We start from the raw sequence: 26,117 nt of genomic DNA, 5'->3' as shown, positions 1-26,117 counted from the left end.
TGGAGCTTCTGGAATTCTGTGGATCAAGCATAGTTTCTGTTATATATCTTGGTTAATATCTCGTGCGTTAGCATGTTTGTCTTGTAGTGCCAATTTCCCTTTATAATTTGTCACCATGTGTGACTCCCTCATTTAAAAAAAAAAACCGAATAGTCAGGACAAGACACACATTTAAAAAAATACTGAAACAGTGCGAGCCGTCTCGCAGGCTGTGCGATTTACCATCCAAATGCTTGAGGATGTAAATACCATAGGGATGGAAACCTAAGGGTTGCCCGAAAACAAAACAAAACTTTTTGAACCAAAAGTGCCGAAATGAGGTGCGTATGGGCCACAACGGGTAAGATTTGGATGGAATCCCCGGGTAGGACGGTGATCAATGCCGTATGTGCTCTACCCGAGTGTAGCTGACCAGAGGGGGGACCTCAGGCAGGGCGGGGACCAATGCCGTTTCTCCACTGCCTGAGCAACCGGCAAGAACGGGCAAAAATGTAGTCATCGTGGGGGGTTGCTGTAAAGGTTCTACTGTTGAACCAGAAGAGCAGTTATGACCGGGGGATGGCAAGCTCTCAGCGGTTTCTGCTGATAAGCGTGCTGGCAAGTTTTCACAGGTTTCTGCCGAAAAATATGGCGTGTGGCTGTGGAACGTCCGAGTTTACAAACAACACTTAACAATAACACTAACAAACAACATTGAACAACATGCTGCAGGTTCCATCAGAAAGGACACCGTTTCTCCCAAGTGGTTCCTTTTAAAACATCATCTGGAAACCTCAGTTATCAGTTGCGAACAGTGTCGCAAAGGGGTTCTCGTTTTGGGAGTCAGACTCAAAGTCGTCCTCGTCTCCCGGATGACATACTCTGGAATGGATGAGTGTTGATAAAGCTGCATGGTGTGACTTTGGGTCCATCTCGTCGTTTCGGACGAGCCTGTATGAATTGTCATGGTGCCAAAAAGTTGTGTCTAATTCTGTGGGGACGGAGTCGTCATCGTAGGGCGGTGGTCTTTGGTGGGGTTTGTTGAGGAATGTGATCAGGAAGGAATCACTCGAATCGTGTTCAGATTCGCTGGGTGTGGGGCCTGTTGCATGGGGATAATAGGGAGGCCTGCTGTGGCTATTGTCTGTGTCACAGTCGCTGTCTCTGCTGCTGTCTGTGGGCATTCCGGGGCGGAGTCTAGAGTTCGGGGGTGGAGTCGAGGGCGAGTCCGTGGGTGGGGTGGACGTGTTGGGGGAGGGTAGGGATACGTTGGCTGTGGGCGGGGTGTGGTCTGCTGCGTCGAGCATGACGTGGTGTGCGTGGTTAGACTGTGGGCCATATGCCTTAAGCTGGTTAATATGGAACCACGCAGTCTTTCCATTGGGGTACTTAATTTTATACACGGAGGGGCTTACTTTGTCCGCAATGGACTACGGACCCGAATACTTCGGTGACAGGAATGTGCTGGGGTTGTAAATGGGGAGCTGCTGTCCTACCTCAAACTCAGTCACATGCACTGTCTTGTCGAAACAGGCCTTGCTCTGTTTCTTTCTAGTGCCTAATCTTACTGCGGCTGCTCGCTGAGCCGTTTTTACAATTTCGACTAACTGTTTCACTGCGTTCTCGTGTGTGAGGGCCGTCACTTCGGGGCTGGTCAAGTCAAGTCCTAATAAAAATTCTGTGCCTTTCATGGGGCGTCCGGTCATGAGAGTGTGTGGGGTGTATCCTGTGGATGTTGAAACTGTATTTCTCAAAAACATCAGCGCAAAAGGGAGGACTGAATCCCAAGTGGTGTTGTTTTGTTGGACCATTTTTCTGAGGGTTGCTTTTAGGGTCCGATTCATTCGCTCCACAATACCACTTGACTGGGGGTGGCATGCGATGTGGAAATATCGTGAGGACGTTCTTCATGACATGGCCCGTAAAATGGGAACCTTGGTCGGATTCAATGCTGCGGGGGAGTCCCCATCTCGTAAAGATGTGGTGGGTTAAGATCTTGGCTGTGGTCTTTGCCGTGTTAGTTCTGGATGGGAATGCCTCTACCCATTTCGTAAAAGTGTCTATGACGACTAATACGTACTTGTAACCATTCCTGCAAGGGGGCAATGGTCATTTTACAATCAATCTGGAGGTTAGTCCAGGGGCCATTAACGGGGAGGGTGTGGCTAAGCTGAGCTTTCTTTGCGTATCTGTCCGGATTGTTTTGGGCACAGATAAGGCAATTCTCAATGTAGTGCGTTACGTCTTCTTTTAAACTTGGACACCAAAAGAGCTGCCTGAGGTGGGCTGTAGTGGGATCAATTCCCTGATGCCCATGACTGTCATGGAACAAACTAATAAGCTGATTCCTGTCCTGTTCAGGAACCACATAAAGGGTGTCTTTCAGGATCACACCGTCATGTGTGGTTAGTGCATTTTTAAATCTTTCGTATGGGGCTGGAAAGCCTCCTTTCAAAATCTCCCTGAGATTGCTATCTTGCTTCTGGGCCTGCACTAAATCCTCGATATTAGTCAGTGAGACCTGAACTGCATTCACTGGGGCGCTTTCGGGGGGTGTCCAAAAATATCCATGCCTGGAACCTGCTTTAGCCAGTGCGTCGGCTTTTACATTTCCAGGTGGGGAGGAACGATGCTGACTTTGAACTTTAACAATTCCAAATGTCCTGTCCTGTGCTTTCTCTAAAATGTGGCGGAGCAATGGGGCTGAAGGGAGGGGTTTTCCGTCTGTGGAAACAAATCCTCTTGCTTTCCACAGGGGTTGGAATTCTGTTAGGCTGTTGCAGACATAGAGGCTGTCCGATTATATGTCTGCTGGGCTGGGGAAGGAATCTGGGTGATCCACAATGTACGCAACGGCTGCTAGTTCTGCCGCCTGTGCGCCTAAGTGTCCTGGAAGTTTTAACGAGATCTCTTCTAGGGCGCATCCCTGCGTGTCCTCAACATAAATGCCGCATCCTGTAATGCGCTTCCCGTCTAATACTGTGGAAGAACCATCCACATATTTTCTCAAGGGTGCGCACGTATCTGTGTGCTGGGGGTTCTGGGGTGAACTATCTATCTTTCTGGGGGGTGTTTTCGCAATAAAGGGGCCTGTGTTGTGGTGCGGTGAGATGATTTCACATTCATGGGGGGTGCCTGGGTACTGAAGGTTGTCGGCTAGGAAAGTGTGGGTCTTGGTCCTTTTAACAGTGATGTCCCGTCCCTGCAAAAGAAGGGTCCATCTGGCTGCTCTGATCTGGCTTACTGTACCGTCCTTAAGTCGTCCGTCTAGTAAAAGTTGGGTGGGGGTGTGTTCCGTGAGGATTGTGATGGGGTTTAGTCCGGTTATGTAGGAAAAGTACTGAGCCACCCAGAAAACTGCGAGCAGGTGCCTTTCACAGGCCGAAAATCCCTGCTCCACAGGATCTAAAAGTCTGGTGGCGTAAGCCACGGGCCTTAACTGTTCGTGCCATTCTTGGAGGAGCACGGCCGAAAGGGTGCGGTCGGTGCTAGCTATCTCTATAGCATAGGGGGAAAGCGGGTCTGGAACATGCAGTGCGGGGGGCTGCAATGAGGGCTCTTTTCAAAGCATCCACAGCATCCCTATGCTGCGGAAGCCATTCCCAAGGGGCTCCTTTCTTTAGGAGGTCTGAGAGGGGTGCTGCCTTGGTGGCAAAACCGTCAATGTGTTTTTGGCAGTAGCCAACCAGTCCTAAAAACGACCGGAGGGCTGAAACATTCTGGGGAAGGGGCAATTTGACAATCGAGTCAATTCTTTTATGCTCGATCTCACGTTTACCATGTGTGATAATCGTACCCAAATCCATCACATTGTTTTCCAAAATTTGGGCCTTTTTGGGGTTTGCTTTACAACCAATCTGCTGTAGGAGTTCCAGGAGTTCGGACAGAAGCTCGATGTGCTCTGCCTTGGTGTCTGTCTGCAGTAATAGGTCGTCCACATACTGGACCAGACATTCGGGGCGAGAAAATTTCGATAATCCATTTGCCAGCTGTCGGTGGAAAATGGAGGGGGAGTTGTGGAATCCTTGTGGAAGGCATGTCCACGTGTACTGCTGACCTCTAAAAGTGAAGGCAGATTTGTATTGGCACGCTTTTGCCAATGGAAGGACCAGAATCCGTTACTGATGTCCAAAACCGTAAAACATCGTGAGTTGAATCCCTGTTTGAGCATGGTCTCGGGACGTGTGGCTACCGTGGGGGCTGCTGCGGGGGTGACTTTGTTGAGTTCCCGGTAATCGATGGTCAGTCGCCATGATCCATCGGGCTTTCTCACTGGCCAAATCAGGGCATTATTAGTAGAGGCTACTGATCTAAGTACGCCCTGCTCTAATAAGCTATCGATAACTTTTGAGATTTCTCCCTCTGCCTCTTGGGGAAATCCATATTGCTTTTGGGGTCTAGGGTCAGGTCCTGTGATTTGAACGGAACCAGTCATCCGGCCATAGTCATGTTTGTGGGTCGCGAATGCTGTCCTGTGCTTCTGCAGAACTGCCCTAACCTGCTTGTCTGTGCTAATCGTGGTCGGGTCAAACCAGAATTCGCCGACTGCGCTAATCTTCTTTGCATACTCACCTACTGTGAGCGTTGCGGGGGCTCTTGCGGATTTTGCCATTTTCCAGACACATTGGTTGACTGGATCGAATGAAAGGTGGTGGGAGTTCATAAAATCAATGCCCAAAATGTGTTCTGCTGTGTGGGATAGATCGACTAAAACTATGGGGTATTTTGTCGTAATATTGCCAATTTGAATGGGTACTGGGGCTGTGATGTGTCCCTGCTGTGAGTGGCCTGTGAAGCCGCTGAGGGTGATTGTGGCTGTAGTGGGCCACGTGTCTTTTTGGAACATGGTGGAGGAATTAATTGTGGTGTCCCAGAGAAATTCGACGGGCTGTCCCCGTACTTTTGCTGCAACGACTGGTCGGCCGGACCTATCCCAAAGGGTGTCGCAGACCCAGGTGGGGGAGCCCGAACACCATCAGTCAGATCCGTTCATGTCTGTCTGGTCTGAACAGGTGCTCACACTATGTATGGGCTTTGTCCTATTCTTATTCAGAGTGCCTGCCTGCTGGGCTCTCTGCGGCTTTCGTGGGGCATTGGACTCTCGTGCAAAGTGACCTAATTGTCCACAGTTGTAACGCTCCTGTGGTTTCCGTGGGGGGCTGTTCCTGCCTTTGTTCACCCATGTGGGGTTCTGGTGCATCTTAACTGTGTGGATATCTGCCTCTGCCTGCTGTTCTTCGGGTTTCTTAATTACGGGTTTGTTTTGGACAGATTGCTCGCAGGGGCGGGACAATCTTTTTAAAACCCATTTCTCATTGTGGGCTTCCTCTGAGGGGTCATAATTCGTACAGGCCTTTGGCATCTCCCCTGCCTCTGTGGCATGGGAGATGAGGGTGCGGGTCCATTTGGCCATACCGTCTTTGGACAAGTGGGCGCGTTCTAAATTGCCGAAAATGGCTGTAAAATGAATCCACAGGCATTCAGCAAACGCTGTGGGGTGTTCTGTCTTTTTCTGCCTGCACTTATTCAGGCCTTCTACCGGGTCACCTCTGTTATAGCCGATCGCATCTAGGATCGCTGCGTGCATCTCTGTAAGGGTGTCTCCTCCTACATTCTGTGGGTCAGGAAGGGCTGCTACGACTGAAAGGTCTACACTCAAAACTGTGAGCTTCACGTGCTCACGCTCATCCAGGCCGTACGTGGTCACCTGCTGCTTTACTCTAGCAAAGAAGTGGTGGTGGTCTGAGGTGGGGAGGAACGGTGTGATCTTTTCGCACGCGTCCCGTAATTGGGTCACGGTTAAGGGGGTGGTGTAAAGAAATTCTGCGTCTCCTTCCGGTGTGACTGTGCGATGGGTGGTTACTGGATTCATGGGTGCCTGGTTTATCTGCTCTGTGGGGGGTCGGGGTGCTTTTCTCCTTTGGGGCTTTCCTTGCGCACATGTTCCCTGAACATATCTATGCGCGGTTTTGTTTAACTCTTGCCAATCAGGGCCGTCTTCCTCATCTAATTTAGATCCAAAGGTGCCCTGAAACCCAGTTTGTACTGAAAGCAAAGACTGCAGTTCCACAATCTGCTTCCTGCATTTCGCATGATCTAATGAGCTTTGTCTGTGCTCTGTGGTAGCAGCATGGGGTGCTCTTAATGCTGCCTTTAAATCGCTGCACTGCCTTTGCAATGCCTCTACCTGTTTCTCTGTCTCTTCTCTTACCAGGACTGCACGTTGCGTGGCCTGATAGGCCTTATCGTACTGGGTTTGGAAGCTGCTCAGATGCGCTAGACAAGACTGGTGTGCCCAACTTGGCATCATCCACATCTCCGTCCTTTGCTGCCAACTTCCTTCGCAACTCTATATTCTCTTTCTCGGTCTCGCTAACATCGACCTTGCTCATTCGATGTCTCTCCTCTATCTCTTTTCGGAGCGTCCGAACGACCTCCTCTGTGCCTCGCAATTGTGCCAAACAGGACACGATTGCCATTGGCTTGCGAGCTTTCCCTAAGCTTTTCTTATGGATCTCTGACAGGTTCTCCCACCAAGTATGTCCTATACCCCCGGGTCCTGTTTCCTCATTGTCACAGAATACACTCCAAAGGGGCCATCCTTTCCCTTTGAGATATTTTCTGATCTCTTCTTCCCAAACGGGACACTGACCTACTCTACTGCTGGTCGCTACGACCACAAATTCTTCAGGGTTCATGAGGCATTGCATTGCCTGCATTGCCATCTTTCCTCTCTAAATACTCTCTTAAAATTTGGAACGAGGGGTACTAAGGCGGTGCTGTAATTACGGGTACGGCGTTCACTAATTTCCGGAATACAAACTCTCGACAGTTTTTCGCAACAAAAATCTATCAGTTTTACCTTATAACCCTGTTAGTTAAGCATACATTAACACACTTCCGAATTACGAGGATTGATCAGAACTGCTTTAACATTTATGGTTTTTCTGTTCCCATTTGGATTCTAATTCAAATTTTGGGTTCTCCCGGAGTGGTTAGGCCACTTCTAAGTTGGGTCTCGTCAGGATGTCGCCAGTAATATGTTGCTAACTTTTGGTTGGCTCTTAAATGTTGCCCGTTGTATCTTTAATTAATTTGCTCTGTTTCTATAACCTTTGCTTTAGAGTCGCCAGGTATCTTTATGATACCGCCACGAGGTTCAAGTTCAAGTACTGATCAATAACTCGACACACCAATTAGTAAGATTCAAATCAAAACACATTTATTATACACAGTAAATCACTACTCATGCATAAACTCTACTTTCTAGACTATTCTCTATCACTAAATGGCCTATACTTGGCTTCAGAATTGGCCCACCAGGTCAGGGGAACAAATGGTCTTTTGTTCAGCCTGAGTCTGCAGGATTCAAAGCTGGTATGGACTGGTAGCTAGGAGCGCCTATCTCGTAGCGTGCGTTGACTGGAGACTTACTTGGTTGATGCGGCAGCTTAGGCAGTTCACTCTCAAGGGTTGATTCGAGTTGCTGAGTGACCCTACCAAGAAGACCGATTTGAACTTGGGGGCTCTACTTTATAGTCCCCAGGGGCTTCCCGCCCCTTTGGGCGGACCCAGACCTGGTTCCAAGTGATTGGACTACGTTCCGATCACTTGGATCGACTTCTCCAATACTGGAGTTGTTCCCTGATCGCTGGGCGGTCCCTGAGTGTCCGTTGGCCTTCCTTTGTCTTGGCTCCTGCTGGCGCCGAGGAGTCTGGCTTGGCCTTATTCACCTTCAATGTTTTGATTGTTCCCGTGGATCGCTCATTAGTATGCAGATGGCTGTGAGTTTCAGTGCTGTCTGGGCTTTTGCAAGCTCTAATACACAGGATTTCTGCACTTGCTAGTTTTTTCCTGTGTTGGCTGAATTTCCCTGTAGTCTTTGCGGACCTCCATTTTAAGTCGGGAAGTGGTCAACCCCGGTGGCTACAATTATATTAAAGGGAACTGTCCTGCTCTTCACCAAAGCTGTACCATGGGAGCTTTTCCGTTTACCGGAGAGTGGAGGCAGACTCTGAGATTAACATCTCTTCCAAAAGCTGACACTTTCAGGGGGGGTCAGACTTGATTTTGTGCTCGGATCTCTGGAATAGGGCTCTCTCGGCTTGATTCAGAGACAATAATTCTATGCTCTGAGCTCGGGATGTGTGAAGGCAATGACTTTTGATATGTGGAACTGTTGAAACGGCATTTCAGACTCAAAGATAAAAACACAGCCTGTTTTTGATTTTAGTCAAAGAACACTTTGCAGTCGATGGGTTCTACAGTTGTCGTGACCCCAACGAACAAGATTCCACTTTATTCTTCATGTAGCAGCTGTATTGTGCCACAGACCTTTGTGGTTCATTGCTTTTGGCTGCTGTCGGTGATGTTCAGACAGTTGCAAAAGTAAAAGTCTTGATTTCAGTCATGCTGTTGCCAAACACCTAGACTGCTACTTCACCGCAAGGATACCTACGTATTCCGAGGTGACAAGGGAATTGACAATCTGTATCAGGTTAGAATTCCAACCAGGCCTTAGGCCTTCCTCTCCTGGTGCACGGATCAGTCCCTGGGACCTCGATCGGGCCCAGACTGGCATGCTCCATTTTTCCACCCACCTTAGACTTTTAATCAGAGGTCAGAGTTCAAGTCGAAGCTTCCCAAAAACCTGTCATTTTTGCTGCACCAAATTGACTGCCTTGGAATAAGGGGCCCTCCTTTTTTTGAATATAAATTTAGAGCACCCAATTCATTTTTTCCAATTAAGGGACAATTTACGTGGCCAATCCACCTACCCTGCACATCTTTGGGTTGTGGGGGCGAAACCCACGCAAACACGGGGAGAATGTGCAGACTCCACACGGACAGTGACCCAGAGCCGGGATCGAACCTGGGACCTCGGCGTCGTGAGGCAGCCGTGCTACTCACTGCACCACAGCGCTGCTCCATTAGGGACCCTCCTGCCCTCTCAGCTCGAGGAGCAAGTGTGTCAGTGGCTGGTGGGCAGGGAGATGAGTAATTTCAAGGGAATCATGAGGTAAAATAATGACGATATGCACCTTTTGTGAGGGCCACAAAGAATCCAGCACGAGTTTTAAGGATACAAAGTAATAACATTTATTTACAATAACATATATATATATATAACTGCAGCAGCAACTTCCCTTGCTGCACACTCCTTCCTCCTGGTTCCAAACTGGCCAGCTTTATTTATACTTGGAGTTTACTAATGGTTTCTCCGCCCCCCCTCATTGGGGAAGCTCATACTCCCACAGGATTGTAGAATTGTCATTAGTCACCAGCCAATGGTAAGCAGGCAGGTTATAACCCCCCCAAAGTCCAAGGAATCCACCGAAGACCCTGGCGAAGGAGGGCATCGGACTCGTTTTGCCGCAGGCCGGACACCATTTGCACGCGGCGCTGGATCAGGCGGTGTGTAACGAGATGGAGACCGGCGCTTCCGTAATGAACGGCGTAACGGTTGTACATCCACGGCCCGTGTACCCGAGGATTCCCACTCTGATGCGTCCTGTGTCTCCATCTCGGAGTCAGAGACTGCTGCCTCCGTCATGTCACCATCTCTATCTCCATTCGGTTCTGTAACAACCTGCGCAGGCTTCGAGTGAGGCACCAGTGGAAGATTGTGAGGACTACCTTCCCTTGTCTTTGGTCTCTGCGGCTGTAGAAATTTCTCCGGGGGCGGGGAAACTTTGGAGGGGATAGTCTTCTGGACCTAAGGTGGTCTACATGTTTGCGCTGGAGACGACCCTGGGCTTGCACCTGGTAAGATATAGGGCCTGTTTGGCGAAAGATTATGCCAGGAACCCACTGGACACCACCAGCAAAATTCCGAACGAACACTGGGTCACCGGGCGCAAACTGCCGAATCGGCCGATGCTGAGAAAATCCCATTCTCGTCGCCAGTTTTGTGAGGGCCACAAAGAATCCAGCACGAGTTTTAAGGATACAAAGTAATAACATTTATTTACAATAACATATATATATATATATATATAACTGCAGCAGCAACGTCCCTTGCTGCACACTCCTTCCTCCTGGTTCCAAACTGGCCAGCTTTATTTATACTTGGAGTTTACTAATGGTTTCTCCGCCCCCCTCATTGGGGAAGCTCATACTCCCACAGGATTGTGGGATTGTCATTAGTCCCCAGCCAATGGTAAGCAGGCAGGTTATAACAGCACCCTTGCTTATTAGAATAGAGGGGGGAAACTTTTGTTATTTTCCCTGGAAGATGTTAGTGAGGGCTCAGAATCATGTCACATGCTCATTTTGCTTATGGGGAAGCCCAGACATTGAGGGGTTATAATGATTTTTTTTTAAAGAAAATCCAAACAGCAATTTTCATTTCTGTAATCCCTTTTAATGTAGTAAAATATTGCCCAGTATTTGATACCGAGCCACATGGTTAATTTTGTCATTAAGCAAGAATCATCCAGATACTACCATATAAGATTAAGCTCTGCGTTAAAATCTTACTTCCTGTATTCCAGCATATGAAAGATCACTAAATTGGAAAGGAAAAGCAAAGCTTACAATAGTTCAGATGACAAAAGAGAAAATGCTGGAAAATCTCAGCAGGTCTGGCAGCATCTGTAGGGAGAGAAACGGGCTAAAGTTACGAGTCCCGTGACTCTTTGTCAAAGCTTTGACAAAGAGTCATCGGACTTGAAACGTTCGCTCTTTTCTCTCCCTACAGATGTTGCCAGACCTGCTGAGATTTTCCAGCATTTTCTCTTTTGTTTCAGATTCCAGCATCCACAGTAATTTGCTTTTAATAGTTCAGATGATGTGGAATTTGTCCAGTGTATCTATTGCATATTGTGAAGGGGTACTTTCTCAGAGGGAGTATTGTTTGTCCATGGGACCAAAGATGAGAAATAAGTCTCCTTCCATCATGGAACCCTTTCCTTTCCTTCGATCCTTCTCCTCCTCCTCCACCCTCACCTGCTTCCATCCTCTCCTATCCTCCATTCGCCCACGTTCACACATGCCTCCTTCCATATTTCCCCATCTCCTTCCACCTCCCCTGTCTCCTTCCACCCTCCCCCTACCCCCCCCCCCCCCTCCGTCCTGCCCCCCTCAAAACTCCTTCAACACTCTACCCACCTCCTTCCACACTGGTCCCTCTTCCTCCGCCTTCCACCAACCTCATGGTTGGGGGGGTGGGGGGTTGGATTTGGGTTGGAGTTCAGACGCAGTTTCAATCCTTCTTCAGCTATTGAGTCCAAGCCTGAGGCCTACCGACAAAGTCTAATGTGCAAACATCAGTGTCTCATGCTGTAATTTAAATGTGAGCCCCCACACTTTCCAATTGATAAAGCAATGTCAGTGGAACCCCACTAACCTCACGTGTTCAGTGATATTTGATAATAGAATTGTACTGCATCATGGAGAGACTAGCCTCACCAGGACAATTTGTAACATAGTTCTCCAACTTAGAGGTCTTGAGTGCAAGTCCCGTTACTTTGATGCCTCAAGTGGAGTCATAGATATTTTGAGCTCAAATTCAAGAGTTCAGTTTAATTTTGTTTTGACGTGAGAAACTTTTTTTTAATGCAGAGAATGGTTAGAATGAAGACCACTCTACAACTTAGACTAGTTGAGACAAATAACATTGATGCTTTAAATGGGAAGTTAGACAAAGATGAGGAAAAAGGCATTAGAAGGATATGCAACTAAACTGAGATTAAGTAAACTGTGAGGCCTGTGTGAGGCATAAACACAGGCATGGACCAGTTGGGCTATTTCTGTCCTTTAAGTACTTTGTAGTTCTATGTAACTTGCAGGGGATCCGAGTGAGAGAGCCTTTGGCTCTATCAGTTACCCCATTGATTCCCAATGTCTGTTCTCACATGGGATACTGTGAACAGTTTTATCCCCTTATCTAAGGAAAGATATATTGGCATTGGAGGCAGCCAAGAGAAGGTTCACTAGGTTGATCCTAGGTATGGAGGGATTTTCTTATGAGAATAGGTAGGGTAGGTTGGGCCTGTACTCATTGGAGGTTAGAAAAATGAGAGGGGACCTTATTGAGACATATAGAATTCTCAGGGGGCTTGACAGGGTAGATACTGAGAGGTTATTTCCCCTTGTGCAAGAGTCTAGGGCCAGAGGGCATAATCTCAGGGTAAGGCAAGACGAGTCAAGACAAAGATGAAGAGGAATTTCTTGTCTCCGAGGATAGTGAATCTGTGTAATTCTTTACTGCAGAGGCTGGCTTGTTGGGTATTTTCAATGTTGAGATAGACAGATTTTTTAACAATAAGGGGATTAAATGTTCTGGGGATAAGGCAGGAAAGTGGAATTAAGGATCATCACATCAGATCAGTCATGATCTCATTAAATGGTGTAGCAGACTCAATGGGCCGAAGGGCCTACTTCTGCTCCTACGTCTTATGGTCTTATGGATCACAGGAGATGTGAGGTGAGCACCGCTGGGAAATAACAAAAATTGACACAAAGGATAAGGGGTTTCAGACACCACATTCATCCTACCCAGCCATCCCTTTGAAGAAATTTGCTGAACAGGTTGCCGAACCAGAGCATCATGTGCAGCGGCAGTAAGTTGCAGCATTTTTTCTGGAATCTGCACAACGAGGTACAGGCCTCCTGCTTCTTGAGGACTATGCATCAACTGCCAGCAGCCAACCACTTGCTCCTCCCACTGAGGAAGAGATGAGCTGAAGTGATGGAGTCTGATAATATAAGACATGGCCATAAACTTGCTTAAACAAAAAGCACTCGGGTGAGATGTTTGCATTCTGGCACTAAGACCTTCTGATGTAAGCTAACAGCACAGGTACATCTCACAATACTGAGGAGCTTGATATAATAATGATCTTTTTATTGTCACAAGTAGACTTACATTAACACTGCAATGAAGTTACTGTGAAAAACCCCGAGTCGCCACATTCCGGCGCCTGTTCGGGTGCACTGAGGGAGAATTCAGAATTTCCAAATGACCTGACAGCACGTCTTTTGGGACTTGTGGGAGGAAACCGGAGCACCCGGAGGAAACCCCCGCAGCCACAGGGAGAACGTGCAGACTCCGCACAGACAGTGCCCCAAGCCGGGAATTGAACCGTGGCACTTTGAAGCAACAGTGCTAACCACTGTGCTACCGTGCTGTCGATGGATATATATTATTGCAACTGTGGCTGGAGAATTTATTGGGCACAATAAGATAGCAACAACATGATAGATTGGTTTCCTGCAATGTGTGCCACAATCGTGTCACAATGTTTCGGAACGGTTGTGAATATGACTGCCCGTGAATGGAAGTTTGAATGAAAGTTAGAAGATTCATGAAATGGCAGACTTGTTACATGCATTATTGCATTTGCCTCCACTGTAGAGCAAGAGGGCAAAATGACAACCGTACAATGGAAGCTAAAAATAAGTCAAGGGGAGGGGCTTATTGAACTTGGTAATGGAGAAAGTAATGGGACTTAAGTTAGACAAATCTCCAGGACTTGTTGGCTTTCACCCCAGGATGTTAAAATAAATCGGTGAGGCAGTTGTAGGTGCGGTAATCATAATATTTAAAGGCTCTCTCGTTTTAGGGGTTGTGCTGTCAGATTGGAAAATTGCAGCATCACATGTCATTGTTCAAGAAGAATGGACAAGAAAAACAGGAGATGACAGACGGGAGGGTCTGCCATCCATTGTGGGGAAGTTTCAATTTCCCAGAGGGTAACTAAACTCTTTGACAAGTCTAAACATTTTCCAACCAGGAAACAGAGGGTTTGGCAAAACAGTGACCAGAAATGCACAACATTTCTGTAAGATAAATAGGTTAGTGAAATGTTAGTGAAACGGGTGGTAAAGATCATTTAATGCGTTACCTCACATTTAACCACCACTTGGGAGAAAAATGAGGACATGAAAAGACCCATTTCAGGCGGGATAGAGTGGGATGTAAAAGGGGAGGCAGAGTTGCGCTACTGGTTCGGGAGAATATCACAGCTGTACTGCGGGAGGACACCTCAGAGGGCAGTGAGGCTATATGGGTAGAGATCAGGAATAAGAAGGGTGCAGTCACAATGTTGGGGGTTTACTACAGGCCTCCCAACAGCCAGCGGGAGATAGAGGAGCAGATAGGTAGACAGATTTTGGAAAAGAGTAAAAACAACAGGGTTGTGGTGATGGGAGACTTCAACTTCCCCAATATTGACTGGGACTCACTTAGTGCCAGGGGCTTAGATGGGGCGGAGTTTGTAAGGAGCATCCAGGAGGGCTTCTTAAAACAATATGTAGACAGTCCAACTAGGGAAGGGGCGGTACTGGACCTGGTATTGGGGAATGAGCCCGGCCAGGTGGTAGATGTTTCAGTAGGGGAGCATTTCGGTAACAGTGACCACAATTCAGTAAGTTTTAAAGTACTGGTGGACAAGGATAAGAGTGGTCCTAGGATGAATGTGCTAAATTGGGGGAAGGCTAATTATAACAATATTAGGCGTGAACTGAAGAACATAGATTGGGGACGGATGTTTGAGGGCAAATCAACATCTGACGTGTGGGAGGCTTTCAAGTGTCAGTTGAAAGCAATTCAGGACCGGCATGTTCCTGTGAGGAAGAAGGATAAATACGGCAATTTTCGGGAACCTTGGATAACAAGAGATATTGTAGGCCTCGTCAAAAAGAAAAAGGAGGCATTAGTCAGGGCTAAAAGGCTGGGAACAGACGAAGCCTGCGTGGAATATAAGGAAAGTAGGAAGGAACTTAAGCAAGGAGTCAGGAGGGCTAGAAGGGGTCACGAAAAGTCATTGGCAAATAGGGTTAAGGAAAATCCCAAGGCTTTTTACACGTACATAAAAAGCAAGAGGGTAGCCAGGGAAAGGGTTGGCCCACTGAAGGATAGGCAAGGGAATCTATGTGTGGAGCCAGAGGAAATGGGCGAGGTACTAAATGAATACTTTGCATCAGTATTCACCAAAGAGAAGAAATTGGTAGATGTTGAGTCTGGAGAAGGGTGTGGAGATAGCCTGGGTCACAGTGAGATCCAAAAAGACGAGGTGTTGGGTGTCTTAAAAAATATTAAGGTAGATAAGTCCCCAGGGCCTGATGGGATCTACCCCAGAATACTGAAGGAGGCTGGAGAGGAAATTGCTTAGGCCTTGACAGAAATCTTTGGATCCTCACTGTCTTCAGGGGATGTCCCGGAGGACTGGAGAATAGCCAATGTTGTTCCTCTGTTTAAGAAGGGTAGCAAGGATAATCCCGGGAACTACAGGCCGGTGAGCTTTACTTCAGTGGTAGGGAAATTACTGGAGAGAATTCTTCGAGACAGGATCTACTCCCATTTGGAAGCAAATGGACGTATTAGTGAGAGGCAGCATGGTTTTGTGAAGGTGAGGTCGTGTCTCACTAACTTGATAGAGTTTTTCGAGGAGGTCACTAAGATGATTGATGCAGGTAGGGCAGTGGATGTTGTCCATATGGACTTCAGTAAGGCCTTTGACAAGGTCCCTCATGGTAGACTAGTACAAAAGGTGAAGTCACACGGGATCAGGGGTGAGCTGGCAAGGCGGATACAGAACTGGCTAGGTCATAGAAGGCAGAGAGTAGCAATGGAAGGATGCTTTTCTAATTGGAGGGCTGTGACCAGTGGTGTTCCACAGGGATCAGTGCTGGGACCTTTGCTCTTTGTAGTATATATAAATGATTTGGAGGAAAATGTAACTGGTCTGATTAGTAAGTTTGCAGACGACACAAAGGTTGGTGGAATTGCGGATAGCGATGAGGACTGTCAGAGGATACAGCAGGATTTAGATTGTTTGGAGACTTGGGCGGAGAGATGGCAGATGGAGCTTAATCCGGACAAATGTGAGGTAATGCATTTTGGAAGGTCTAATGCAGGTAGGGAATATACAGTGAATGGTAGGACCCTCAAGAGTATTGAAAGTCAAAGAGATCTAGGAGTACAGGTCCACAGGTCATTGAAAGGGGCAACACAGGTGGAGAAGGTAGTCAAGAAGGCATACGGCATGCTTGCCTTCATTGGCCGGGGCATTGAGTATAAGAATTGGCAAGTCATGTTGCAGCTGTATAGAACCTTAGTTAGGCCACACTTGGAATATAGTGTTAATTCTGGTCGCCACACTACCAGAAGGATGTGGAGGCTTTAGAGAGGGTGCAGAAGAGATTTACCAGAATGTTGCCTGGTATGGAGGGCATTAGCTATGAGGAGCGGTTGAATAAACTCGGTTTGTTCTCACTGGAACGAAGGAGGTTGAGGGGAGACCTGATAGAGGTCTACAAAATTATGAGGGGCATAGACAGAGTGGATAGTCAGAGGCTTTTCCCCAGGGTAGTGGGGTCAATTACTAGGGGGCATAGGTTTAAGGTGAGAGGGGCAAGGTTTAGAGTAGATGTACGAGGCAAGTTTTTTACGCAGAGGGTAGTGGGTGCCTGGAACTCGCTACCGGAGGAGGTGGTGGAAGCAGGGACGATAGTGACATTTAAGGGGCATCTTGACAAATACATGAATAGGATGGGAATAGAGGGATACGGACCCAGGAAGTGTCGAAGATTGTAGTTTAGTCGGGCAGCATGGTCGGCACGGGCTTGGAGGGCCGAAGGGCCTGTTCCTGTGCTATACATTTCTTTGTTCTTTGTTCTTTGACACAATCTGAAGGCAAAATACTGGGACTCCTGGAAATCTGAAATAAAAGTGGAAAATGCTGGAAGCGCTCAACAGCTTTGATGTGTAAAGGTCTTTGGTCTGAACAGCTAATCTGCTCCTATCTCCACAGATGCTGCCAGACTTACCGAATATTTCCATCATTTTCTGTTTTTATTTCGCAATCTAAAGTGGATGTGATGCTTCACTGACAAAGCCATTCAAAAGTGCGAACCAAAATTGTGAATTTTTAAAATGTGTGCAGAGTACAAGGGTAAAGGCTAATTAGAAATATGTACAAAGCATTGATTAGCCCATAGTTAAGGGATAGTGTACATTTTCCAATATAGAAAGAACATTGAGGTCAGAGTGTTGTGTGGAGGTTCACCAGTGATAGGAAACCATAGATTGAAAGAGATTTAGCAATGAAGGGTTTTTATAGATATTTTAATATGATTGATACAAAAAAACCAGTTGTGGAGTCCGTAACAAAGGTCCCTCAGTCTAAAACCATCACAGAGAATGAAGGCATGGGATGTTGGAAGGATGGTAAGCTTTGCCACAGAGAGGTGGTTGATGCAAGGACCTTCAGTGAATTTCCACAATAACATTAACATCTTTCTTTCAGGTGCTTAACATGGAGGATGATCCCAACTGGTATAAAGCTGAATTACATGGGCAAGAAGGCTTTATTCCCAAGAATTACATTAAAGTGAAACCACATGAGTGAGTATTCTCTGGTTCTTCAACATCTACCTATTGAGAGCCTCACTGACCTGCATAAATATGAGGACGGTAAAGTGGGATTCTGTACTATGCAGAAGCCACAGTCTGGATTTTTCAGTTGGCTTCACTGTGTTGCGTGAAGAATATTTCAACAGGAATGCTTGATGCTGCGATAGTTTACATGGTTGGATAATCTGCCCTAGAAGGATTGAACGCTCAATGAACCAGAGGTCGGGTACCAACCGTGGATCGGTACCCCAGCACTGAAAGGGAAAAATCCTATTGATGGATAAATAAGGAAGGTACTTCGGTGGCAAGAAAAAGTACCTTGCTTTGTTGCACTGTTGTTGTTTGAAGGTTGGACATTGCAGAGAACTAGGGGATCTTCTTTCCTCTGAACTGGTAGACTGAGCCTTGATTTAATGGTACCTCCAATAATGTAGCCTTCTCTCATGCTGCACTGGGTTGTTGGGAGGGTGTTGGCTACAGAACAGTGTTTCTTAAAGAAGTCTTTATAGTCTTCAGTAGGTTTACTGTAGGCCATTATTAAAACTATTAGTAGAACTAATTACACATGTACAGTAAAGGGTCCAGACACGGAGTTATCTTCATGCTTAGGCCTTGACGTGTCTCCACTCAGTGCCATACTGACCTCTGAGGCTGGGTCATGTACTTTCTAACATCACTTTGTGGACATTACTGTATGCAGTCCCACATTAACCTCGTAAATGCCAGACCCCCCCCCCCATGTTTTTATCCAATGTATGTGGAGTTACACCAGTTTACTTTGTGTCTTACATCGTGTCAGTCTCATGCATTTACATAGTTGTTACCACATTACTGCTATGACTACATTATTGTTATGTCCATATTAGGATTATTAGAACAATCTCGCTATCCCATCTCCCCACTTCAAGTCATCTAATTTATAGGTTCGGGCAGTCGGGAGACCTGATAACTCTTCCATAATCCGTTTGCCGTTCTGTCAGAGGAATGGTAGGCTTTCTTGCTTCTGGTCCTTCCTTGGAGGTTGGACTGCCATTCGGGTAGGCTTTTATTGTTTTCCATTTCTTTGTGTTGAACCGCATTTGGTGGGCTTGACTTTTGCGTTGATCAATGGTTGCTGCTACTCCAACCTGTTCCTTGCTGTTGGACCAACAATGTATTCATCTCCTTGGCATTTCCTTCTCTTTCGTTGTATGGGGCATTGCGATGTATATGATGCCGACGTTTCAACAATCTTACCTTTGTTCGCACCTATTTCTCAATTTCAGCCAAATATTTTATTATTTTCTGCTTTTCCAGTTGTTTCTTGAGCTAATGTCGTCTTTTCATTCAACTCGGCAATTACTCTGGTAAGTTGAGTTGTCTTGAGTTATCTGTGGAACTCATAAAAGTTTGACAACTTCACCTGGGCATTCAATTCTGTTGGGAGTCTTTCTTACCTGGTTACTGACTGCTCCTTAGACTCTTTCAGTTCATTTGTTAGATCCTCACTAGGTTTCTTAGAACTCTCCTTATCTGCTTTTAAAGTCTGGATTTACCATCCATGTTATGCATCTTGCCCATCATGTTGGGTCAGACTTCAACAATTTAATTGGTTTTGGTCATTATTCTGCATTCAAGCAACGATTTTGATTCTTCAGCAATTCCTTTGCCTGTCTCAGGCAATTCTCATGATGTTCAGCTCAGTTGGCTGGAGGCTGGTCCATTTTGCAAAGCAACAATAACAGCGTGGGTTCAATTCCCGTTCCGGCCAAAGTTATTCATGAAGACCCTGCCTTCTCAACCTTGCCTCTCGCCCGAGGTGTGGTGACTCCTCAGGTTAAATCCCCACCAGTCAGCTCTCAAAAGGGGAGAACAGCCTATGGTCCTCTGGGACTGTGGTGACATGTACTGGAGACATCTGGGGCAAAATTCTCCGGAAACGGCGCGTTGTCCGCCAACTGGCGCCCAAAACGGCGGCAATCAGACGGGCATCGCGCCGCCCCAAAGGTGCGGAATGCTCCGCATCTTTGAGGGCCGAGCCCCAACATTGAGGGGCTAGGCCGGCGCCGGAGGAATTTCCGCCCCGCCAGCTGGCGGAAACGGCCTTTGTTGCCCCGCCAGCTGGCGCAGAAATGACATCCCCGGGCGGCGCATGCGCGGGAGCGTCAGCGGCCGCTGACAGTTTCCCACGCATGCGCAGTGGAGGGAGTCTCTTCCGCCTCTGCCATGGTGGAGACCGTGGCGGAGGCGGAAGGGAAAGAGTGCCCCCACGGCACAGGCCCGCCCGCGGATCGGTGGGCCCCGATCGCGGGCCAGGCCACCGTGGGGGCACTCCCCGGGGCCAGATCGACCCGCGCCCCCCCCAGGACCCCGGAGCCCGCCCACGCCGCCTTGTCCCGCCGTTGAAAAGGTGGTTTAATCCACGCCGGCGGGACAGGCATTCTAGCAGCGGGACTTCAGCCCATCCGGGCCGGAGAATCGAGCGGGGGGGCCCGCCAACCGGCGCGGCGCGATTCCCGCCCCCGCCGAATCTCCGGTGCCGGAGACTTCGGCAACCGGCGGGGGCGGGATTCACGCCAGCCCCCGCCGATTCTCCGACCCGGTGGGGGGTCGGCGAATCTCGCCCAAGATGCTTAAAGTTCATCGAGTTTTAATTGAAGGTTTATCTCTGTTGAATTTGTTTGTACAAGTTCAGCATTTAAGTGTTTCACTGCTGCTGTCTCTTCCTTGGACTTCTTGGCTTCCTCCTGGAATGCATTCCTGAGTTTTCCCTGAAAACCAGTTTGTCTGTTCTTTCAGAATGGTATCAAACTCATTTTATTTCACTTCAAAATGTTCCAGAGGAACAAACGCTGATAAAAACTCTGATACTCTGAAGGGATTATAGAATCCCTACAGTGCAGAATGAGGCCATTTGACCCATCGTGTCTGCACCGATCCTCCGAAAGAGCACCCTACCTAGGCCCAATCCATTGCCCTATCCCCATTACCCCACCTAACCTTTGGACACTAAGGGCAATTTATCATGGCCAATCCACCTAACCTGCACAACTTTGGACTGTGGGAGGAAACCGGAGCACCCGGAGGAAACCCACGCAGGCACAGGGAGAACGTGCCAAGTCCACACAGTCACCCAAGGTTGGCATTGAACCCGGGTCCCTGGCGCTGTGAGGCAGCAGTGCTAACCACTGTGCCGCCCCAATTCTTGGGGCAGTGCTTCAACAGGTTTTCCTTTTTGTTGCAATGCTGAATTACTTTGGCTGGTAATCTCCAGTTGTTGTGATTCACTTTTCCCACCGGGGTCGCACCCCCGCCAGTAGATTTTGCAGCGGTGTGCGCTGGTTACAATGGGAAATCCCATTGACAAGTGGCAAGAAAATAGAATCCTGCCAGCAGTGAACGAAGCGCAGTCAAGAAACATGCAGCTGGGGAACCGGAGAATCCCGCCCTTCGCTTGCGTTTTCTTGTAGTTTGCTAGAATCTCATTGAGCTTTCTCTGCTGTTCTGCCATTCTGCTGCTCAAGTAGGTCTTTATTCTGTCATGTTGCTGAAGGGTGATGTACTGATTTTGAATCTGATACTTGAAGAACAATTAGCTGTTCTTTCAACTGTTTATTTTCTTGTTCAGCTCTTGTCTTCTCATTCTGCACTTCAGTGCATTGCTTTGTCACTATACTGAGAGCTCTAACGCAGCTTTTTCTGAATTAGCACTCGAGGTCTCCTTTAGCTCCTCTTGTTTTTCAGGGGCATGTATTAATTCTTCAAAGAGTCTTTCAAGATGGCAATTTATTTGAGGACCTTTTCTGTCTGCTTTTGTGCCTGGCAGTACAGCTGGTGGAGTTTTCTTAACTTCAGTCAATCGTCGAATTGAGGGTTGTTATTTCCTCCTGGTACCTTTGTGATATCTCTGAAATTTGTTTGTTCAGATCATTGAAACTTTAGTCTGTTGAGCATTTTCAGAGGTATATACTCAGCCTGAATCTTGCATTTCAAATCTCCCAGTTTTGCTTTGATATAAACATTTTCAAACCTGATCTCATTGTCCCTCTGCAGGGGTTGGTTGTTTTGGTTTTCATCAGATAACTTGGGCGTCATTCTCCGACCCCCCAGAGGGTCGGAGAATGGCCGTTGGCCGCCGTGAATCCCGCCCCCGCCGAAGTCTCCGAAGGGAGAAAAGTCGGCGGGGCGTTAATGGCGCCGCTGCCACGGAGAATGTCACGGGTCTGCGCAAGGCAGCCGATTTTCGGCCTGCCGATATTCTCCCTTCCGGATGGGCCGAAGTTCCGTCGACGTGATGACCGTTCACGTCGACGTGAATCGAACCTCCTTTTCATCGGCGTGACCCGGTGCTCCAGGCTCACGCCGACCAGCGTGGAGGTGAGTGACGGCCTGGGGGGTTGGCTCTGGGCAGGTGATGGCGTGGCCGCAGTCCGAATGCGTGAGGAGAGGTGTGTCTCGGGTTGTGTGTGTGTGTGTGCGGCGGGGGGGCGGGGGGGGGTGGTTAGAGTAGGCTGGGCTCCGGGGGAGTGCCGGGAGGGGGTCCGTGCCGGGATGGAGGTTGGGGGGGTTCCGTGCTGGGGTGGAGGTTGGGGGGGGGGGTCCGTGCCGTGCCAGGGTGGAGGTTGGGGGGGGTCCGTGCTGGGGTGGAGGTTGGGGGGGGTCCGTGCCGGGGTGGAGGTTGGGGGGGGGTTCCGTGCTGGGGTGGAGGTTGGGGGGGGTCTGTGCTGGGGTGGAGGTTGGGGGGGGGGGGTCCGTGCCGGGGTGGAGGTTGGGGGGGGGGGTCCGTGCTGGGGTGGAGGTTGGGGGGGTGTCCGTGCGGGGTGGAGGTTGGGGGTTAGGGGGGGGTCTGTGCCGAGGAGGGGGATGGGAGGGCAAGTGAGTTGGTCCACCTGGCCAGGTGCCAGCGTCCAACAGTTGGACCCATGCGGTCCATGCCACCTGGCTGGGGGGAGGAGGGGATATGGGCAATGATGACATGTCGTCGTTCCCCTCCCCCCCCACCAGGCTGTCATGTTTTCAGATCATCCAGCGATGTTGGCCGCCGTGGTGGCAGCCGCTCATGTCTATGTTGCCCTGGATGAGGAGGAAGAGGAGGAGGAGGAGCGTGCCAGAGAGGCGGCGCAGGCTGCCGCAGAGGGGCAGGCGGCAGCCGCCCAGGCTGGAGGGACACCTGACCGACAGGACGAGGAGGGGGAGGAGGACGTCGCGGCCCCACGGCAACGGAGGCACCCCAGGGCGCCCCGTGTGTACCGGCCCCGGCAGTCATACCAGGACCTCACGGACCGGGAATGCAGGAGGAGACTCCGGATGAGCCGGGAAACCGTGGCACACATCTGCCACCTGCTGGCACACCTGTCACCGCGTGGCACTGGCGGGGGACACCCTCTCCCCGTGTCCGTCAAGGTTACGGTGGCCCTGAACCTTTATGCAACGGGGTCATTCCAGGCACCGAGTGGGGACCTGTCCGGCATATTGCAGACATCGGTGCATCGGTGCATCCGGGCAGTGACAGATGCCCTATATGCCATGGCGCACCGCTACATCCGCTTCCCCGTGGACCGGGCCAGCCAAGATGCCCGGGCCGTGGGCTTCTCTGCCGTGGCCGGGTTCCCCATAGTCCAGGGCGCGATCGATGGGATGCACGTCGCCGTGCGGCCACCTGCAGATAACAGGGCCGTGTTCACTAATAGGAAGGGGACCTATTCGATGAACGTACAGGTGGTCTGCGACCACCGCATGATGATCCTGCACGTCTGCGCCCGTCACCCAGGCAGTGTACACGACTCATTTATGTTGTCGCGGTCATCCATCCCCGGCATGTACGAGGGACGCCATCCCCGGCTGAGGGGCTGGTTGCTGTGCAACAGGGGCTACCCATTGCGATCGTGACTGATGACGCCTATACGGAGGCCACGCAATGAGGCGGAGAACCGCTACAATGATGCCCATGTAGCGACAAGGGGAGTGATCGAGAGGTGCTTTGGCGTGCTGAAGATGCGTTTCAGGTGCCTGGACCTCTCTGGGGGCGCCCTCCAGTATCGGTCAGATAGGGTCGGCCGCATCATAGTGGGACAACATAGCCCAGCAGAGGGGCGATGTGCCGCAGGCAGAGGAGGGCGGAGTGGAGGAGCAGCAGGAAGAGGCGCAGTCCTCCCCAGATGAGGGGGATGGAGGCAATGGTCAGGGCAGACGGGGTAGACACAGGCGGGTGGCTGTCCACTGTTACCGGCTGGCCCAGCGGGCACGGGACAGACTGATAGACGCCCGCTTCACTGACTAGATGGGCGTGGGAATCGGGTAGTATGGCCACAGACCGCACACCATGGCAACAGCCGACCACCCACACCCCCCACCCATCCACCCACCCAGCACCCTCACCCCCCTCCCCAAACCCACCCACCCCACCCGCATGCACAGCACCCCCCCCCCCATTGCCGATCCACCTGCGGCACAACGGGCCGGGCTCACACAGTTGCGGATGGACGCGTGTCTATCGCAGACCATGGAGGATGATGACAACTCGCCCTGCGATGAGCTCCTGGCTCTACATCGTTGGACTATGTCTGACCCATGGCCACAGTACCACCATCCACCCGGACCATCCCTGCATGCGGCGGTGACACTGCAGCGCACGGTCCCGTCCTCTGCCCGGGGGATGCTGATGGCGGCCCAGGGGGAAGGGGGCAGACTCACCTGGGGCTGAGGTAAGACCACCCCTCACACACACACTTGCGCTCAACGTACATGACACCCCCGCACACTTTGGACAGAGCACAAAGGCAGCTTCGGTAGGTGTAACATTGACTTTAATAACCAAAGGAGTTCATGCACGTGCCCTAGCCCCTAAAACTCATCTGTGCCCTGCACCCGTGCCAACTTACTCAGTGTCTAATTGTTTGGCCTTACGGGCCCTTTGACTACGTCCACGTGGTTCCCCAGACGGTACAGCAGAACTGGAGGTGGACTCCTGTGATTCCTGCCCTCTGACACTGGATCCCTTTGGCGGCTGTTTCCTGGGGCGTCCTGGCCTAGATGGGCCAGGCTGCGGCCCGGGCGACTGGGATGGCGAGCTGCCAGCCTGTCCTGCCCGTTGCCCACCCGATGCACCTGGGACGGAAGGGGGGGAGTCCGAGGTGTCGCGGTGTACCGGGACCTCCCCTACAGAGGGAGCCGGGACGGACCACACCACCTCCTCCTCCCTCGGGGTGCCCGATGGCCCCCAGGCCTCTACATGGGTGGGGGATGCGAACAGACTGGCCATCCGACACCCCCCCGACATCTGGCGCTGCCAGTCCTGGAGGCCCGTGCTGGTATCGACAGGGGTCTGAAGGTTTGCAGCCATGGAGCCCAGGGAGTTGGCAAACCCTGTCTGTGACAGTGCGACGCCGGCTCGCACATGGCCACTGGCGCCGATGCCCTCAGCGATGGCCTGCAGAGACTGGGCCATGGCCTGCAGAGACTGGGCCATGGCCTGCTGAGACTGGGCCATGGCCTGCTGAGACTGGGCTATGGCGTTGAGCGCCTCTGCCATCTGGCGCTGGCACTGGCTCATGGCCTCCTGTGAGAGGGCAGCCATTTCCTGGGCCACAGACGCCGCCTGCACGGAAGGCCCCAGGCCTCGCAAACCGTTCCCCATGTCTGACCCCGTCGCACCCATTGCCTCCACCGCGGACGCCACCCGTGCGGTGTCAGCCTGGGTGGCACGCATGATCGGCACCACTCCCAGCTCCTGGACGCGGGTGGACTCCTCCACCTGCGACCGCAGCCGCCGCAAGCCGCCCGTCACCCTCTTCGCTCGTCTCCGGGTCGGTGGTTGCATCGGATCTATGTGTGGGTGTGGTAACTGCAGGAACCCGGGATCCATCTGGGCGGCAGATGTTCGCTTGGGCTGGGCTGCCCTCCGACCGCCCGGTCCCTCTGCTGCTCCTACCTCCACCTGCTGTACCGGGACGGCTGTGTTGTGCGCACCAGTGAGTGTACCAGACGCCTCATCACTAAAGTGCCCAACCATGGTGAGTGTTTCTGCGATGGTGGAGGGTGTTGGTGACAGCAGTGGCGTTGTGTCGTGCTCTTCGTCCCACTCTGAGTCCATGGCACTTTGGGGTGGGGGTTCGTCTCCACCCATCCACTCTGAGTCACTGTCCGGTATTTCGTCTTCCTGGGTAGTGCTGTCCCGGGTAGGGGTGTCCCGGGTAGGGGTGTCCCGGGTAGGGGTGTCCCGGGTAGGGGTGTCCCGGGTAGGGGTGTCCCGGGTAGGGGTGTCCCGGGTAGTGGTGTCCCGGGTAGTGGTGTCCTGGGTAGTGGTGTCCTGGGTAGTGGTGTCCTGGCTCGGATGTGACGGGGGCCTGTGGCTGCCCCCCTCGTCGCTGGGTGGTCGCTCCCGCACGTGACGGGGGTGTCGTCTCCCTGTTGCTCCAGGTCTCTCCGTCTCCCGTGGTCTCCGAGGGGCATCCTGCGGGCGTCGCATGCTGGAGGGTGCAGGTCTCTCCGTCTCCCGTGGTGTGCGAGGGGCATCCTGCGGGCGTCGCATGCTGGAGGGTGCGGGTCTCTCCGTCTCCCGTGGTCTCCGAGGGGCATCCTGCGGGCGTCGCATGCTAGAGGGTCCGGGTCTCTCGGTCTCCGAGGGGCATCCTGCGGGCGGTCTGCATCTGCGGGGATGGGTGCCTGGACGTTTGGTCCTGCGATACACAATGAAGCATGCATGGTTAGACATCAGGCAGTGATCAGGTGATACGGGGGAGGGGGATATAGGGGAGGGGGGATATGGGGACGGGCTGTCGGTGGCTCACTCGCTAGTACG

The 26,117-nt window shown here is 50.7% G+C and overlaps 1 protein-coding gene across 1 annotated transcript in view; it reads left to right on the top strand.

The window, feature by feature from the left end:
• The window catches only part of LOC140394391 (GRB2-related adapter protein-like), an 82,384-nt gene that overhangs the window by 5,473 nt on the left and 50,794 nt on the right, over positions 1–26,117 (top strand). The window contains exon 2 of the mRNA XM_072481621.1: positions 17,232–17,329. Coding sequence (XP_072337722.1) covers positions 17,232–17,329 — 98 coding nt within the window. The remainder of the gene's footprint in view (positions 1–17,231; positions 17,330–26,117) is intronic.

Source organism: Scyliorhinus torazame, chromosome 17, assembly GCF_047496885.1.
Source record: "Scyliorhinus torazame isolate Kashiwa2021f chromosome 17, sScyTor2.1, whole genome shotgun sequence".
Taxonomy (NCBI): Eukaryota; Metazoa; Chordata; class Chondrichthyes; order Carcharhiniformes; family Scyliorhinidae; genus Scyliorhinus; species Scyliorhinus torazame.
Note: the sequence above shows the minus strand (reverse complement) of the source record. Positions and strands in the feature narration are given on the sequence as shown.